At 32.7% G+C, this 15,346-nt stretch overlaps 1 protein-coding gene across 1 annotated transcript in view; it reads right to left on the reverse strand.

Moving 5' to 3' along the window:
- Positions 1 to 8,201: 8,201 nt before the first annotated feature.
- LOC148956293 (uncharacterized) overlaps positions 8,202 to 15,346 on the reverse strand; it is a 28,453-nt gene continuing 21,308 nt past the window's right edge. Inside the window, exons 4-6 of the mRNA XM_089090287.1 lie at positions 13,198 to 13,296; positions 10,343 to 10,516; positions 8,202 to 8,216 (exon numbers count right to left, since the gene is read on the reverse strand). Coding sequence (XP_088946413.1) covers positions 8,202 to 8,216; positions 10,343 to 10,516; positions 13,198 to 13,296 — 288 coding nt within the window. The remainder of the gene's footprint in view (positions 8,217 to 10,342; positions 10,517 to 13,197; positions 13,297 to 15,346) is intronic.

Genomic DNA, 15,346 nt, shown 5'->3' on the forward strand with positions numbered 1-15,346 from the left:
TTGAAAATGAATCTAAAATTTGGCCGTTTTGTTTTTTCTGATTTAATTCCTAAGAAATGAACAAAAAAAATCTGAAGTAAAACTGGGTAGCTTTTTGTTGAAAAAGGTCTGGAGGGTAAAAAATGGAAAATTAAAAAAAAATTGAAAGTGCCATAAATTAAAAAAATGCATTTTAAAAATTAACTGGCCAATTTGAAAATTCAATTTTTTAAATTTATTCCTCCACGATTGTTTTACGTTTTCACAATTTAGACTCTTGTAAGGCATGTATAAAAGTGACAAAGTCAAAATCAACTTCAAACTGAGGCTCTGTTTATCTAGTATATTACAAGCTTTTCAGCTTTTTAATCAGAGTTGTGAATTTTATATCAATTTATGAAACAAATTAAATTTTTAATTTATTTCTACTGTTCTTCATAACCCAACTTTACACCCCTGGATGGAACCATACCTGAGGCTAAGACGGGTCGGAAACATTTTTAATTTGAGTTTGACTGCTGAGAGAATCGCATAAGAATGACTAGGAGAAAAAATATAAACAAAGGATGGCTTAATCTATAACATGTGCGGTAAGTATATAAATCATACGTAATTTATTATTTGAATTAAGAATTTGGTTTTGTATTTGATAAGTAGCGGTTTTAGCTCGTAATCAAGGGGGAGGTACACCACAATAGCGTAAAAATATAGAATGCATGTACTGTCCCCTTCCTATCAAGGCCTAAAACAGACAATAGATTAGATCAAAACAACGAGGGCAACCATGGCGTAAATTAAAAAAAAAACAAAAAACTATTTGATCCTATACGAAAATGAGGTAGGCTGCTTGTCTATTAAATAGAACACACTCGAGAAGTGATATTTGGTGACAATAAAATATGATGAAAATAGAATAGGCTAATTGGTTAGCAAAATTGTGAAGGTCATTTGTGAATTACTAAATTGGGAGCTTAGGCGTCGGCTGACCGTCTCAAAGACGAAGAAAAGTTTATTATTAACGTGATTCTTGACCTAGTTCATTTTAATTCATTATTAAGGCTATTCTTGAGGACACTGATATGTTTGCTTTGACTAGGGATATAATATAGTGTCTCACCATGGATGTTCAAGAGTCATTCCAGATTGTTGGAAAAGCTACAACACAACTGAGCTGGAACAAGCAGGTTTCACTTATTTGAAAGTGAACCACAAAAACAATTTTGACGACCTAGAAACCGGCACCTCTACAGAGAAGTGGAGGAACAAACGGCACCAAAGTACATCCTGCCATCATTTACATTCACACTTAGTAGAGAACATGTGGCGGGCGGTAGTAAAGGCAGAAGGTCAAGTTCATTTTAACGCGATTCCTTGAAGCCTTTTTAGCGTTCTGGGAGCATATTTCCAAGTTGTAGTTTTCACTATTTTGCTAATAAAATATTCTATTTTCATCAGATTTTTTTTTCATTTGGTTAAAAAGGTTTGTTTAGGTTACGCATATAAATATACTATGCTTTACCCCCCTCCCTCTAATGTTGAAATACATAGCCCAAATGGTGTACCACAGGTGTGCCACAGAAGTACACAAATATAAAATGCAAGCGCAGCCCCCTCTCTGCCCTGACCAAGATTCACCAATATATTGGATTAAAATAATGGGGGTACCCATTAATTAAATAGAAATAAAAATCTTAAGGGAGAAGATAGGAGTACTCATTTTGCAATGAGCAGCATGTACTGGAAGGAACTCACCAAAACCTGATTCAAGGGTAAATTAGGTTTATTTGGGTGGTATGCAACGTTTAATGTACGGTAGTAGAAAGGCCTCAATTGATCCGGACCCCACCACGTGGTTTATGGTTTTCTCACTGAGAATGAAAAAACAGTAAGTTTCTCACTTGAAAAAAAATGAACTTTCTCACTTTTATGTCTGTTTTTATGGATGGTTATGTGTGTTGTTCGATTTATTTGATGTTTTTCATGGATGTCAACAGCAAATTATGGATGTTTTATGGTTTTTGTCAGTGAGAATTTGAATAACAGGAACTTTCTCACATTTATGTCTGTTTTTATGGTTTTTGTCAGTGAGAATGAAAAAATAGGAACTTTCTCACATTTATGGATGTCAACAGCAATTCATGTCTGTTTTATGTCTGTTCGTTGTCAGTGAGAATGAATATGCTCGACGCGAATGTTATGAGATTGTTTGGCGAACCTAACCTGTGAACTTGTTCTACATAATCGACGGGGAAATTATTGATTCACGAAGGGGGAATTAAGAAACATTATGGTTTCTTTGATCTTTAGGCGAACCTAACCTGAGAACTTGATTTACATAATCGGTGGGGAAATTACTGGTCCACGAAATGGGGATTAAGAAACAATGATGGCTTCTTTGATCTTTAGGCTAACCTAACCTGAGAACTTGATTTACATAATCGGCGGGGAAATTATTGATTCACGAAGGGGGAATTAAGAAACAAACATGGCTTCTTTGATCTTTAGGCTAACCTAACCTGAGAACTTGTTTTATATACTCGGCGGGGAAATTATTGATTCACTAAGGGGGAATTATGAAACGTTATGGCGTTCTTTAATCTTAGGTCTGAGGGAGAAACGTTCCTTAGGTCAGAGAGAAAAATTAATATTCTATTTTTAAATTGGGCATCGTTGATTTTTACTGTCAGGAGTTAGAAATGACATCAATTGTTATCTTGGACTTATGCAGGGGGCTAAAGAGATAGAAATTCTATTTTTAAATATGGCTTCACTGAGCTTTAAGTCGGAGAGATAAATTGATATTCTAACGAAACCTTAATATTATAGCTAGGAAAACTTATGAGATGAAGAGATTAACGTAGGAAAGAGTTTCCTATAAATTTGAAATTTGAATGCACAGAAATGCCAAAAACAAAAGGAACACGCTGAGATTACTTTTAGGGGATTATTTGGGTGAAACGGTTTTAGTCATTTTAAGGAATTATTTCGGCGAAACAGTTAGAGACATTTTAATAAATGATTTTAGAAAAGGTTTTAGAAGAGGTTTTGAGTGTGGTCGTTATAGTAAACAAGTTCTATTTGAACAGTGTCGTGAGGTCCTCTACCCCAACCCCAAAGGGCCCTGATCGCCCTACCCCGATCCAAAGGGTTCCAATCCCCGTACCCCAATCCAGAAGGAACCCCCCGGTCCCCAAAGGTTCCCAGGGCTCCCACCCAGACCCCCAAAGGCCCTCCCTGGGCCCCGTCTTTCGTTGATGTATGTCGTCTGAAACAGATGATTTGGGGGGGATGGGTTGCTATTTTTTACTTTTCTGAGTTGGATTTCTTAGTTTTTCATAGGTATGTGTTGTCTGAAACCTATGATTTGGGATGGGTGGTTTGCTATTTTGACTATTCTGAGCTGGATTTCATAGCCTTTCATAGGTGTGTGTTGTCAGAAAATTATGATTCGGGATGTGTAGTTTGCTATTTGGACTTTTCAGAGCCAGGATTTTTAGTCTCTCATAGGTGTTTGTTGTGTGAAACTTCTAGTTTGGGTTGATTAGTTTGCTACTTCAGACTTTTATGAGATAGTCTTTCCTAGTATATCATAGGTGAATTTTGTCATAAAATTATGACTTGGGGTTAATAACTTACTTTTTCGGGCTTTTCTGAACTAGATTTCTCAGTCCCTCATATGTGTTTGTTGTCTGAAACATCTAGTGTGGGATGAGTAGTTTTCTATTTAAGACTTTTATGAGCTAGGATTTCCTAGTATATCGTAGGTGTATGTTGTCAGAAAATTCTGATTTGGGATATGTAAATTACTATTTCGGGCTTTTCTGAGCTAGATTTCTTAGTCCCTCATAGGTGTTTGTTGTCTGAAACCTATAGTTTGGGATGAGTAGTTTGCCATTTTTGACTTTTCTGAGCTAGGTTTCTTAGCCTTTCATAGCTGTGTGTTGTCAGAAACTTATGATTTGGGATATGTAAATTACTATTTTTGGCTTTTCTGAGCTAGATTTCTTAGTCTTTCATAGGTGTTTGTTGTCTGAAAGCTATAGTTTGGGATGAGAAGTTTGCTTTTGGACTTTTCAGAGCTGGATTTCTTAGCCTTTTGTGGGTGTGTCTTGACTGAAACTTATGATTTGGGATATGTAAATTACTATTTCGGGCTTTTCTAAGCTAGATTTCTTAGTCTTTCGTTGGTGTGTGTTGTCTGAAACCTATGATTTGGGATTTGTAGTTTTGCTTTTTGGACATTTCAGAGCTAGGTTTCTTAGTCCCTCATAGGTGTTTGGTGTCTGAAACCTATTGTTTGGGATCAGTAGTTTGCTATTTCAGGCTTTTCTGAGCTAAAGTTTCCTAGTATTTCATAGGTGTGTGTTGTCTGAAACTTATGACTTGAGGTGTCTAATTTGCTATTTCAGACCTATTCTAGCTAAGGTTTCATAGTATTTCGTAAGTAAATGTTGTCTGAAACTCATAATTTGGGATATGCAAATTACTATTTCGGGCTTTTCTAAGTTAGATTTCTTAGTCTTTTGTTGGTGTGTGTTGACTGAAACCTATGATTTGGGATATAATTTTCTTAATTTTTCGTTGATGTGTGTTGTCTGAAACCTATGATTTGGGGATTTGTAGTTTGCTTTTTGGACTTTTCAGAGCTAGGATTCATAGTCCCTCATAGGTGTTTGTTGTCTGAAACCTATAGTTTGGGATGAGTAGTTTGCTATTTCAGGCTTTTCTGAGCTAAGGTTTCCTAGTATTTCGTAGGTGTGTGTTGTCTGAAACTTATGATTTGAGGTGTGTAATTTGCTATTTCAGGCTTTTCTGAGCTGCTAAGGTTTCATAGTATTTCGTAGGTGAATGTTGTCTGAAACGCATGATTTGGGATATATAAATCACTATTTCAGGCTTTTCTAAGCTAGATTTCATTGCCTTTTTTTAATGTGTGTTCTCTGAAACAATTGGTTTGGGTTGGCTTTGTTGCTATTGTTGAATATTCTGTGCTTAATTTTTTAGCCTTTTATAGGTCTTTGTTGTCTGAAACATATGATTTGTGATTGTTAATTTGTTATTTTCTACTTTTTTGAGCTAGGTTTCTTAGCCTTTCATAGGTGTGAGCTGTCAGAAAATTATGATTTGCGATTTGGAGTTTGCTTTTTAGACTTTTTAGAGCTAGGATTCTTAGTACCTCATAGGTGTTTGTTGTCTGAAACCTATAGTTTGGGATGAATAGTTTGCTATTTCAAGCCTTTTCTGAGCTATGGTTTCTTAGTATTTCATAGGTTTGTGTTATCTGAAACTTATGATTTGAGGTATACACTTCGCTTTTTCAAAATTTTAATAAACAGATTTTTTAAGTCTTTTGTAGATATGTGGTGTCTCAAACCTATGATTTGGGATGTGTGGTTTGATATTTTTTGATTTTTCTTAGCTGGATTTTTTATCGTTCCGTAGGTGTGCGTTGACTGAAACCTATGATTTGGGAATGAGTGGTTTGCTATTTTTGACTTTTCTGAGCTAGATTTCTTAGCATTTCATAGGTGTGTGCTTTCAGAAAATTATGATTTGGGGTGTTTAGTTTGCTTTTTTAACTTTTAAGAGCTAGAGTTCTTAGTGCCTCATAGGTGTCCTTTGTCTGAAAATTCTAGTTTGGGATGATTAGTTCGATATTTCAAGCTTTTCTGAACAAAGGTTTCTCAATATTTATTGAGTAAAGTTTCCACGCCAGGTTTGAGTTAACCAAGACATAAAAAATTTTACATTAAATTCCAATTTTTTCTTGAAAAATAGTAAAAGTTATACTATGGTTGTGACTATTTTATATGAAGATAGAAAGTTTCACTTTAATTCTAAATTTTCTTAAATTCAGTTCCGACTTTTCTCAAAGAGATGAAAAAATTTAAAGTTCAATTAAAATTTTCACAACGAAGTCAAGGAAAGTTCAAGTTCTTTTCTGAATTTTCTCAATGAAAAAGACATTAGTCATTGATCATTTCTATTTTTCCAAATAATATAAAAATTTTCCACTTTACTTCAGATCTGTCTCAAAGAGATGAAAAATTTAAAATACTGTTCAAAATTTTTCACAGAAGATAAAAAAGTTCAATTTCTCTTCGGAATTTTACTAAAGAACACAATTCAATTCTAATTTCTCCCGAGAAAACAAAAATCTTGCACTTCAGTTATTTATTTTACAAAGACATAAAGAAATTTAAAGTTCAATTCTAAATTTTTCCTTGGAAGATATAAAAAGTAATACCATACTTGTGAATATTTTCACGGAACATAAAAAGTTCTAGTTCAATTTAAAATTTTCTGAACGAAGTGAAGAAAAGTTCAAGTTCTCTACTGAATTTTACCAAAGAACACAACTCAATTCTAATTTCACCAGAGAAAATAAAAATCTTCCACTTCAGTTCTTTATTTCACAAGGACATAAAGAAATTTAAAGTTCAATTGTAAATTTTTCGGTGGAAGATAGAAAACTTAATACCATACTCGTGAATATTTTCACGGAAGATAAAAAGTTCTAGTTCAATTTAAAATTTTCTCAACGAAGTGAAGAAAAGTTCAAGTTCTCTTCTGAATTTTACCAATGAAAAAGAAATTAGTCATTGATCATTTCTATTTTTCCAAATAATATAAAAATTTTCCACTTTAGTTCAGATCTGTCTCGAAGAGATGAAAAATTTAAAATACTGTTCCCAATTTTTCACAGAAGATAGAAAAGTTCAAGTTCTCTTCGGAATTTTATCAAAGAACACAATTTAATTCTAATTTCTCCAGAGAAAATAAAAATCTTCCACTTCAGTTCTCACAAAGACATAAAGAAATTTAAAGTTCAATTCTAAATTTTTCGGTGGAAGATAGAAAAAGTAATACCATACTTGTGAATATTTTCCTGGAAGATAAAAAGTTCTAGTTCAATTTAAAATTTTCTCAAAGAATTGAAGAAAAGTTCAATTTCTCTTCTTAACTTTACCAAAGAACACTCTTCAATTCTAATTTGTCCAGAGAAAAGAAAAATTTTCCACTTCAGTTCTTTATTTCACAAAGACATAAAGAAATTTAGATTTCAATTCTAATTTTTAGGTGTAAGATAGAAAAAGTAATACCATACTAGTGAATATTTTCACGGAAGATAAAAAGTTCTAGTTCAATTTAAAATTTTCTCAACGAATTCAAGGAAAGTTCAAGTTCTAATATGAACTTTAAAAAATAACACAAATCATTTCTACTTTATCCAGAGAAAAAAAAACTCTAAATATTCAATAAATTAATTAACAAATAAATACATTAATTAAAATTTCAATTATAAATTTTTCGCTGGTACATATAAAAATTAATACCATACTTGTGATTATTTTCATGGAAGATCAAACGTTCTAGTTCAATTTTAAATTTTCTCAATGAAGTGAAGAATAGTTCATGTTATTTACTGAATTTTACCAAAGAACACAATTCAATTCTAATTTATACAGAGAAAATAAAAATCTTCCACTTAAGTTCTTTATTTCAAAAAGACATAATGAAATTTAAAGTTCAATTCTAAATTTTACGGTGGAAGATAGAAAAAGTAATCCCATACTTGTGAATATTTTCCCGGAAGATAAAAAGTTCTAGTTCAACTTAAAATTTTCTCAACGAAGTGAAGAAAAGTTCAAGTTCTCTTCTGAATTTTACTAAAGAACAGAATTTGTTTCTAATTACAGCAGAGAATATAAAAAGCTTAATCTTCAGTTCCTAATTTTAAAAAAGAAAAATAAATTTAATGTTTAATTCTAAATTGTCCGGTGGAAGATACAAAAAGCATTATGCTGCATTTGAAAGTTTTTCCGGAAGATTAAATGTTACAGTCCAATTAGAAATTTTTTAAATGAAATGAAAAAAGGTTCAAGTTCTCTTCTTAACTGTACCAAAGAACAAACTTTAATTCTAATTTATCAAGAGAATATAAAAATTTTACACTCTATTTTGAGGTTCCCCAAATAAATAAAGAAATTTAAAGTTGTGTTAAAAATTTTTAGATGGAAGATAGAAGAAGTAAAGCTTTGACTGCGATTTTTTTCCATGAAGATCAAAAGTTTCACTTTATTTATAATTTTTCTTAAATACACTTCTAATTTTTCTCAAAGAGATTAAAAATTTAAAGTTCTGTTCCAAATTTTTCATAGAAGATAGAAAAAGTTATACATTGATTGTGAATATTAAACTTGAATATATTGAATTCCAATTTAACTTAGATTTTTCTAAAAGAAGTATAAATTGTTATAGTTCTCTTTTGTATATTCTTAAAAAAGAGACAATAGTTAAACCGATTCAGAATTTAACCAATGAAAATGAAAAAACATTCTACTTCAGTTCTTAATTTCTCAAAGACATAAAAAATTTAAAATTTAGTTCTAAATTTTTCTGTTGAAGATAGGAAAAGTTATACTACGATTGTGATTATTTTCCAATGAATATAAAAAGTTTCACTTTAATTCGAGTTTTCTTAAGTTCACTTCTGATCTTTGGCAAAGAGATAAAAAATTTAAATTTTTGTTCAAAATTTTTCATAGAAGATAGAAAAATTTATACATTGATTTGAATATTCGACATGAAGATATGGAGCATCACTTTAATTATGAGTTTTCTCGAAGAATTGAAAAATTTTTAAGTTCTCATCTGAATTTTCTTAAAGAATTAAAAAAAGTTAGCTCAGTTCTTAATTTTAACAATTAAAATGAAAAAAACTTCCACTTCAGTTCTTAATTACTCAAAGATTTAGAAAATTCAAAGTTCTCTTCTAATTTTTCCAAGAAAATCAAAGGACTCCACTTCAGTTCTGGTTTTTTTTCTCAAAGATATGAAAAATTTAAAGTTCTTTTCTAATTTTTAATTTAATTTTGTTTGCTTTGTCTTATGGACTTACCCATCAAATTTTTCAATTAGAAAAGGAGCGACCCGTTCTATTATTGAAGACAATCATTCAAACTCCTTCATATAACCTCCAAAACAATAGGTTAGGTTCAGTATAAATAAATATTAATAACTAAATAGAAATATTTCTACATGTTTAAGTTTGGTTAGGTTAGGTTAACTTATAACGAGAGCTCATGATAAGTTAAACTAACCTTTTATGGTGACTCTTGTTAGGTTAAGGTAGGCTAGATTAAGTTAGGTTAGATCAGGTTAGGTTAAGTTAGGTTAGCCTACGGACGCTTCACTGAGGTGAGCTTAGGTTAGGTGAGAGACAGGCAAAAGGTTAGGTGTATGATTATGTTAGGGTAGATTAAGTTAGGTTAGGTTAAGTTAGGTTTGGAGTGGTTTGGCTACGTACGCGCGCGTACGTAGGGTAACCTAGCCTAACCTATCTTAACCTAACCTAACTTAATCTATCCTAACCTAATCATACACCTAACTGTTTGCCTGTCTCTCACCTAACCTAAGCTAACAGCGGACTGTCAATTAGGATCCAAATAAATAAATCTGCTTAAAAAAAATCATTGCTCTTAAGACAACAAGGTCTAAAAAATCGCGTAATTAGTCTTGGTGACATCTAATGTAAAAAGTTTCAAAAAAATGATAGAAACTAGAAATCAAAATTGATTAAATTAAATTTATTGAGTTGTTTTTAATTAAGAAATTTTACGTATTGCTTAAGTTTGAAAAATAAAGTTCGAGTTCATCAAACAATATAGAAAAGCTTAAAAAAAAAGAAAAATAAAGAACGATGATATTTTTACGAGAACATGTTCACTGGACTAGGGATTTGTCTCATGTGCAAACTGCAAATTCCTGCAAATCAGAGTTCTTTTCGTCTGTACTTTTGGATTATTCCCAAGTGAGATATAACCTTTCTATGTATGGACAAGGGCGATTAATTACAGATCCATTACTAAGGTGCGAACTCGTTCATTATCCCAATAATTCAGATACATATCATTCTCTTATCGCGATAGTAAAGCAGTAAATGGCAGAATTAAAAAAGAAAAGTTAAAGTATGCTGGAAAACTCGTCAACTGGAATCATTCTTAACATACCGATACACACACGAGGAGGGAAGAGTATGGAAGAAATCTGTAAACTCAATTAGGATAATTTTGAAAACCCGGATCTCAATATATACTTTTCTGTGCCTCCAACTACATTCCATTTAAAATCTTCTGAAGTCCGTTTTCCGAATCTCTGAGATGTGTTCAGCTTTGAGAGTTGTGTTCAATATATTCAAAAATTCTAGATCCTATTGCCCTCTCTCTCTCTCTCTCTCTCGCTCTCTCGCTCTCTCTCTCTCTTATCTAATCTAAATGGCTTGATCTTATAACTAATTTTGTAAACTGCTTAAATTCACCTTCAATTCGTAGACGAAGGCAAGTAAAATAGTAAAGCTTACCTCATCAGTAAAGTATTTTTCAATAATACTGGCAGCTTTCTTGGAAATCTTAGTGTTCTTATGCTGTTGAAGATCCTCAATTGTTTCCAAACCTCCGCAATCCATGATAGTCAATTTTACATAATCTGAATCAATATCTGAATCAATCAAATCTTCAAGGTTTACTGCTCTCCTCTGCAAAATAAACTTTTTATTTAGGTTTAACTTCGTTTCAACAGCAATTACAAGAACGTAAAAACAATCCTAACTTCAGCACATCTATCAACAAATGAAATGACATCATTTTTATACAATCCTAAAAAGAGCTTATCACAGGTTTGCTTCTCAATCACTCGGATTATCTATATTGGCCTTTTCTACAATTAGCCATTTCTTGATGCCTGCAAAATATTCAAAATTGATTCACCAGTATACCAGTGTTTATGTAAGCGCATCAGTGTTTAGTTCTATTTGTAAATGTACCATTGCTCAATTCTAAATGTAAATATACAATACACAAAATAAATATGCTTGATTATAAATCAAAATGTGTTTCTCCCAAAAAAATATACTTAAATTTTCGGGTAGAATCCAAATCTCCTAACTTATATTGAGCTACCATTTGAAATTTTTGAGACACCCATGGAAACCAGAGCCCTTCTAGATTGCCATTTTTAAAAGCAAAATTACACACTAACTGTGCGTGTGAAAAAAAATTTTTTAGAAAAAGTTTTTATATTTTTAAGTGCCTCAAAGTTATGGAGGATATGCTAAATGTTTTCCACAAAATTTGACTAAGGATAGTTTTATGTACTAAATACCAAATTTCAGATACTGTTTATCAAATATAAGCTCTACGAAAAATGCTCTTCCATCTGAATGTCTAGGGCTACACTGAAGGAAGGATTAAGAAGGTTGGGTGACGTATTAGGTGGCTGACATTTGTTCACTGGCCAACCAGCTGGGGCAGAAGCAGCCTTTGGGGGTGAAAAAAGGGTTTCTAGGTTTTCATAGATATAACAAATGTATCGTGTTATAGAGTGTTACTTCTATGAGTAAATATTAAACATAGAGGCTACGAAGAAAGAAATGAAAAAAAAAACTAAAAAGAAGACAGCTAACTCAACAGTAAGAAACGAAGATAGTGAAAAAGAGGAAGATATCACAGATATACGACCTCGTAACCATTCCACACCAGGAGTAACAACAAGGGGGATGAAAAGAAATAAAAACAGACGTTTTAAGAAAAACGAAGGAAAAGAGAAAGAATCTGGAACGTTGAAACGCATCGGAAATATGGAAGCTATGCTGAATAGCATTACACCAGTGCTGATGGTGGACGAGTTCCTGGATATTGGTGAACATGGTAGAAGTAGAAATGAATACCTCCACATCATCTAGTGGCTCAGAAAAAGAGAACAAGAAAGGGAAAACTGGTGAAGAAGAGGAGAATGAAACGAGATATATATTTTTAGTTTGGTCTAGATTCAAAATTTTTGAAAAAATTAATACTGTCAGGTATTCCGAAGAGGACATGGTCAAGAATATTGTGTATATTTGTTTTTGAATAAAGGGGAGATGATAGGGTATTTTCTTAGATTCAATACCCAAACCACATGGCTATAAAATTAAACTCAATTTCTAAGGTTTTTTATTGTCCTTTCCAACTCTCCTTAGAAGAGATATTGATACACAATGTTCAAACGTCACACAGATTATAAATTTTCTGACGCAAATTTAATGATGGGAATAGCTGACTTCCTCCCTTTTAATTACTTTTCCAATACAGTATCAGATTTCTTCTATACATGCCCGCGTAGACATATAGCAGCCGATTTTCTGTGCGTCGCGAAGTAAAAAAGGGCTCAGTGTCAAATCCTGCAATATTTGACTATGCCATCCGCTAAGCCACCCGCAGAATACCGCATTTTTCTAACAAGCCATTCATTGACTAAAATCCTAATAGAGGAAACAAAAAGCTGTGTATTTTGATAGTATAAAGTAAATAATTTATATTGCACAAAAAGTCTTCTCTCCTTAGCCATTAAAGTAAGTGCTTACCATTGGTAGCTCCCACTCCATAGCCACCATCTAATTTATAGAGCTTACCTATTATAGAGCGAGACACGTGTTCTATGTGAAAATCATGGCTGTTTCTTGCAGTTTTTTATTTGAAATCTTTATTTCTATGTTGCTGATTATGTGAATCGACTTTTTAATAAACTTAGGCACTACTCTTAGGTCATTTTCTCTTGCAGTAGTTGCAACATTTATTTAAATAATTTTTGGTGAACTAATGAAAATTCATTAATCACATCCCAAAAATGTTATTAAACATTCTTTGCGCATAAAATCTTAATCCATAAAATAATTCAAATCATGAACTCAAATTTGGATGAAACAAATATTCTCATGCTAAATTCCGAAACTGGCCAAACAATTAGTAAAATCCTCCCGTTTTTTTTTTTATTTTATGAAAAAATTCTCTTACCCCATGTTGAAAAAAAGGATGCATTATAAACGCAGTCCGTCGACGTGACACAAATAACAAAACAGTCAGATTTGGGACGGGAGTGCATGGTGTAACTCTGCTGTCTCAGCCAAAGTCGACCCAGATCTAAATGAGTACCTGGAGAAATTTGGGGAAGTTGAGCAGGAAGGGTGTGCGACAGCACAGGGTGTGCGAGGGCATATTTTGCTATATTTTCATTTTTAATGTTGTTTGATGTTTTAAAAAGCAGAACTAAAAGGCCTATTCGAGATATGGGTTAAGATAAAACTATTACTTAAATGAATGATTACTAATAAAAAACGATTTTTTTTCAAATTTTGTGTGCCCAAAGAGGCCGAATTTCGCTTTCGGTTTTTACACTTACACTCGCCTGATCATCCAGTGTGATTGTCCACAAATCATCCAGTGTGTTCGACGTTTCCAAATTGTGTTTCCACATTTCCACTTTTATGAGTTCGTCCAACTGAAAAACAAGAGATAACAATACAACAAAAGAATCAATACAAGAACAAAAGAATATATATATATATATATATGTATATATATATATATATATATATATATATATATATATATATATATATATATATATATATATATATATATATATATATATATATATATATATATATATATATATATATATATATATATTTATATATATATAGAATGTATTCTATATTCTCTTAAAATATATTCTATTCACTTAAATATATAACCAGAACCGCGGTCTGTTCTTTTGTGTCGGTACCTTTTAAAGTCACTATGCCAAGCTAGTAGGAAAGGTTATTATATGCTCTACCATACCATGTTTGATGACTCCTTTATTATTGATTCAGACGGTTATGGTGTTGCTCACTTCATCAAGAATCAATTGAAGTGAGCTGTTTTTTTTTCCTTTTTTTCTTTTTAAGAAGTTACAAAATAAGTTAAGGAGGCGTTTTTCCCCGTGAAACGGGCTGCTTGAACAGGCATTAATCCGACCACTTTACATTGTTTAATTAGTTTTAGTACATGGTTTTTCTTCTGAGCTATTTGTAATCCCCAGCATGTGCTGTTCTTGACACTCATAAATTTTATATTTTTATATGTGCCTCAAAGTTAAGGAGGATAAGCTATATGTTTTCCAGAGGAATTGTCTAATGACAATTTTATATACTACACATAAAAATTTCAGGTACTGTTTATAAAATATATGCTCTACGAAAAATGTTCTTCGAAAAATACTCTTCTATCTGAATGTCTAGGGCTATACTGAAGGAAGGATTAAGAAGGTTGGGTGACATATCAGGTGGCTGAAATTTGTTCATTGGTCAACCAGCTGGGGCAGAAGCAGCCTTAGGGAGTGACAAAAGGGTGTCTAGGTTTTCATAGATATAACAATTGTATCGTGTTATAGGGTGTTACTTTTATGAGTAAGTATTAATACTTTGCGGAAAAAATTGACACCGTATATTCATTTGATACGATTATTTACGTTTAATTTCCTTCAAAATAAACCCTCTTGGAGAAAAGTAACATACAGAGCTAGATCTGCTGAATAAGCAGATTGAGGAAGGACTGGGGTGTCGAGTTTGGTCTACACCCTAGCATGGCCCTTCCAATTCCAGCTGTTTGATCCTTTAAAATCGTGTGTTTTTCTTCGTACTTGGTCCCAGGAACAGCGAAGATACCAATGTAGGTTTCTTTTCTAATAGCTTGTGCTTTTGGACTAGACTCATGACAGTCAATGTGTCGAAAAAAATATCTTAACTCAACTTTCACTAGGCTGCGAATTTGATAAGCTTTCGTCGGTTTTGCACGTCATCTTTCCTTCACCGTGAAGATTTTACCTTTGCTTCTTGATAGTAACATACCCACCTTTCAGCAGCACCAGTAATTAATGTTTAATATTTCTTTTTGGTAGATTCGGAACATTCACGAAAATCAGTGCTGATCTTTCTCCGATTTTCTTTTCGTCCTCTGACAATAGTTTTGAACACATTTGGGTGTTACAAAAGAAAGGCTATGCTTTTAATATAGATTAGGCATTGTACCAAGTTTTTGGCAAAATTTCATGCATACGCCTTATTCTAAATTGTTGCGTAAGGTGTAATCTGACAAGACGTAGAAACAGACTCGGTACTTTCATGCTGAAACTGGTCTACAATTAATGCCATCAGGCTATACTTTTTTTTATTTGGTAATTTCACATGATGGGCGGACGCCATCTGTGATCGGCTTGCCTCCAGAAACATCAACCCGGCTGAAGTGACAACCCTCGCCTTGAACCGTCCACTCTGGAGAAGACTGACGGCGCTGACGACTGGTTCCCTCTACGCTGGCGACGCTGCCGAGCAAGCGCTTTAAGTAAGTAATTTTTCGTTTAATTTTATGTAAAAGGAAACCAAAATCTAGATTGAATTTTATCAAAAAGAACTGGAGAAACTTAAGAAGGGGTGTTGGAACCCTTGGTCCCAGGTTTTCAGATAAATGTCCCTCCCAGATTCATTTCTTTCGGCCCCTTAATTATT

Source organism: Artemia sp. Qi Xiang Cuo, chromosome 1 (assembly GCF_049724085.1).
Source record: "Artemia sp. Qi Xiang Cuo chromosome 1, ASM4972408v1, whole genome shotgun sequence".
NCBI classification, from domain to species: Eukaryota; Metazoa; Arthropoda; class Branchiopoda; order Anostraca; family Artemiidae; genus Artemia; species Artemia sp. Qi Xiang Cuo.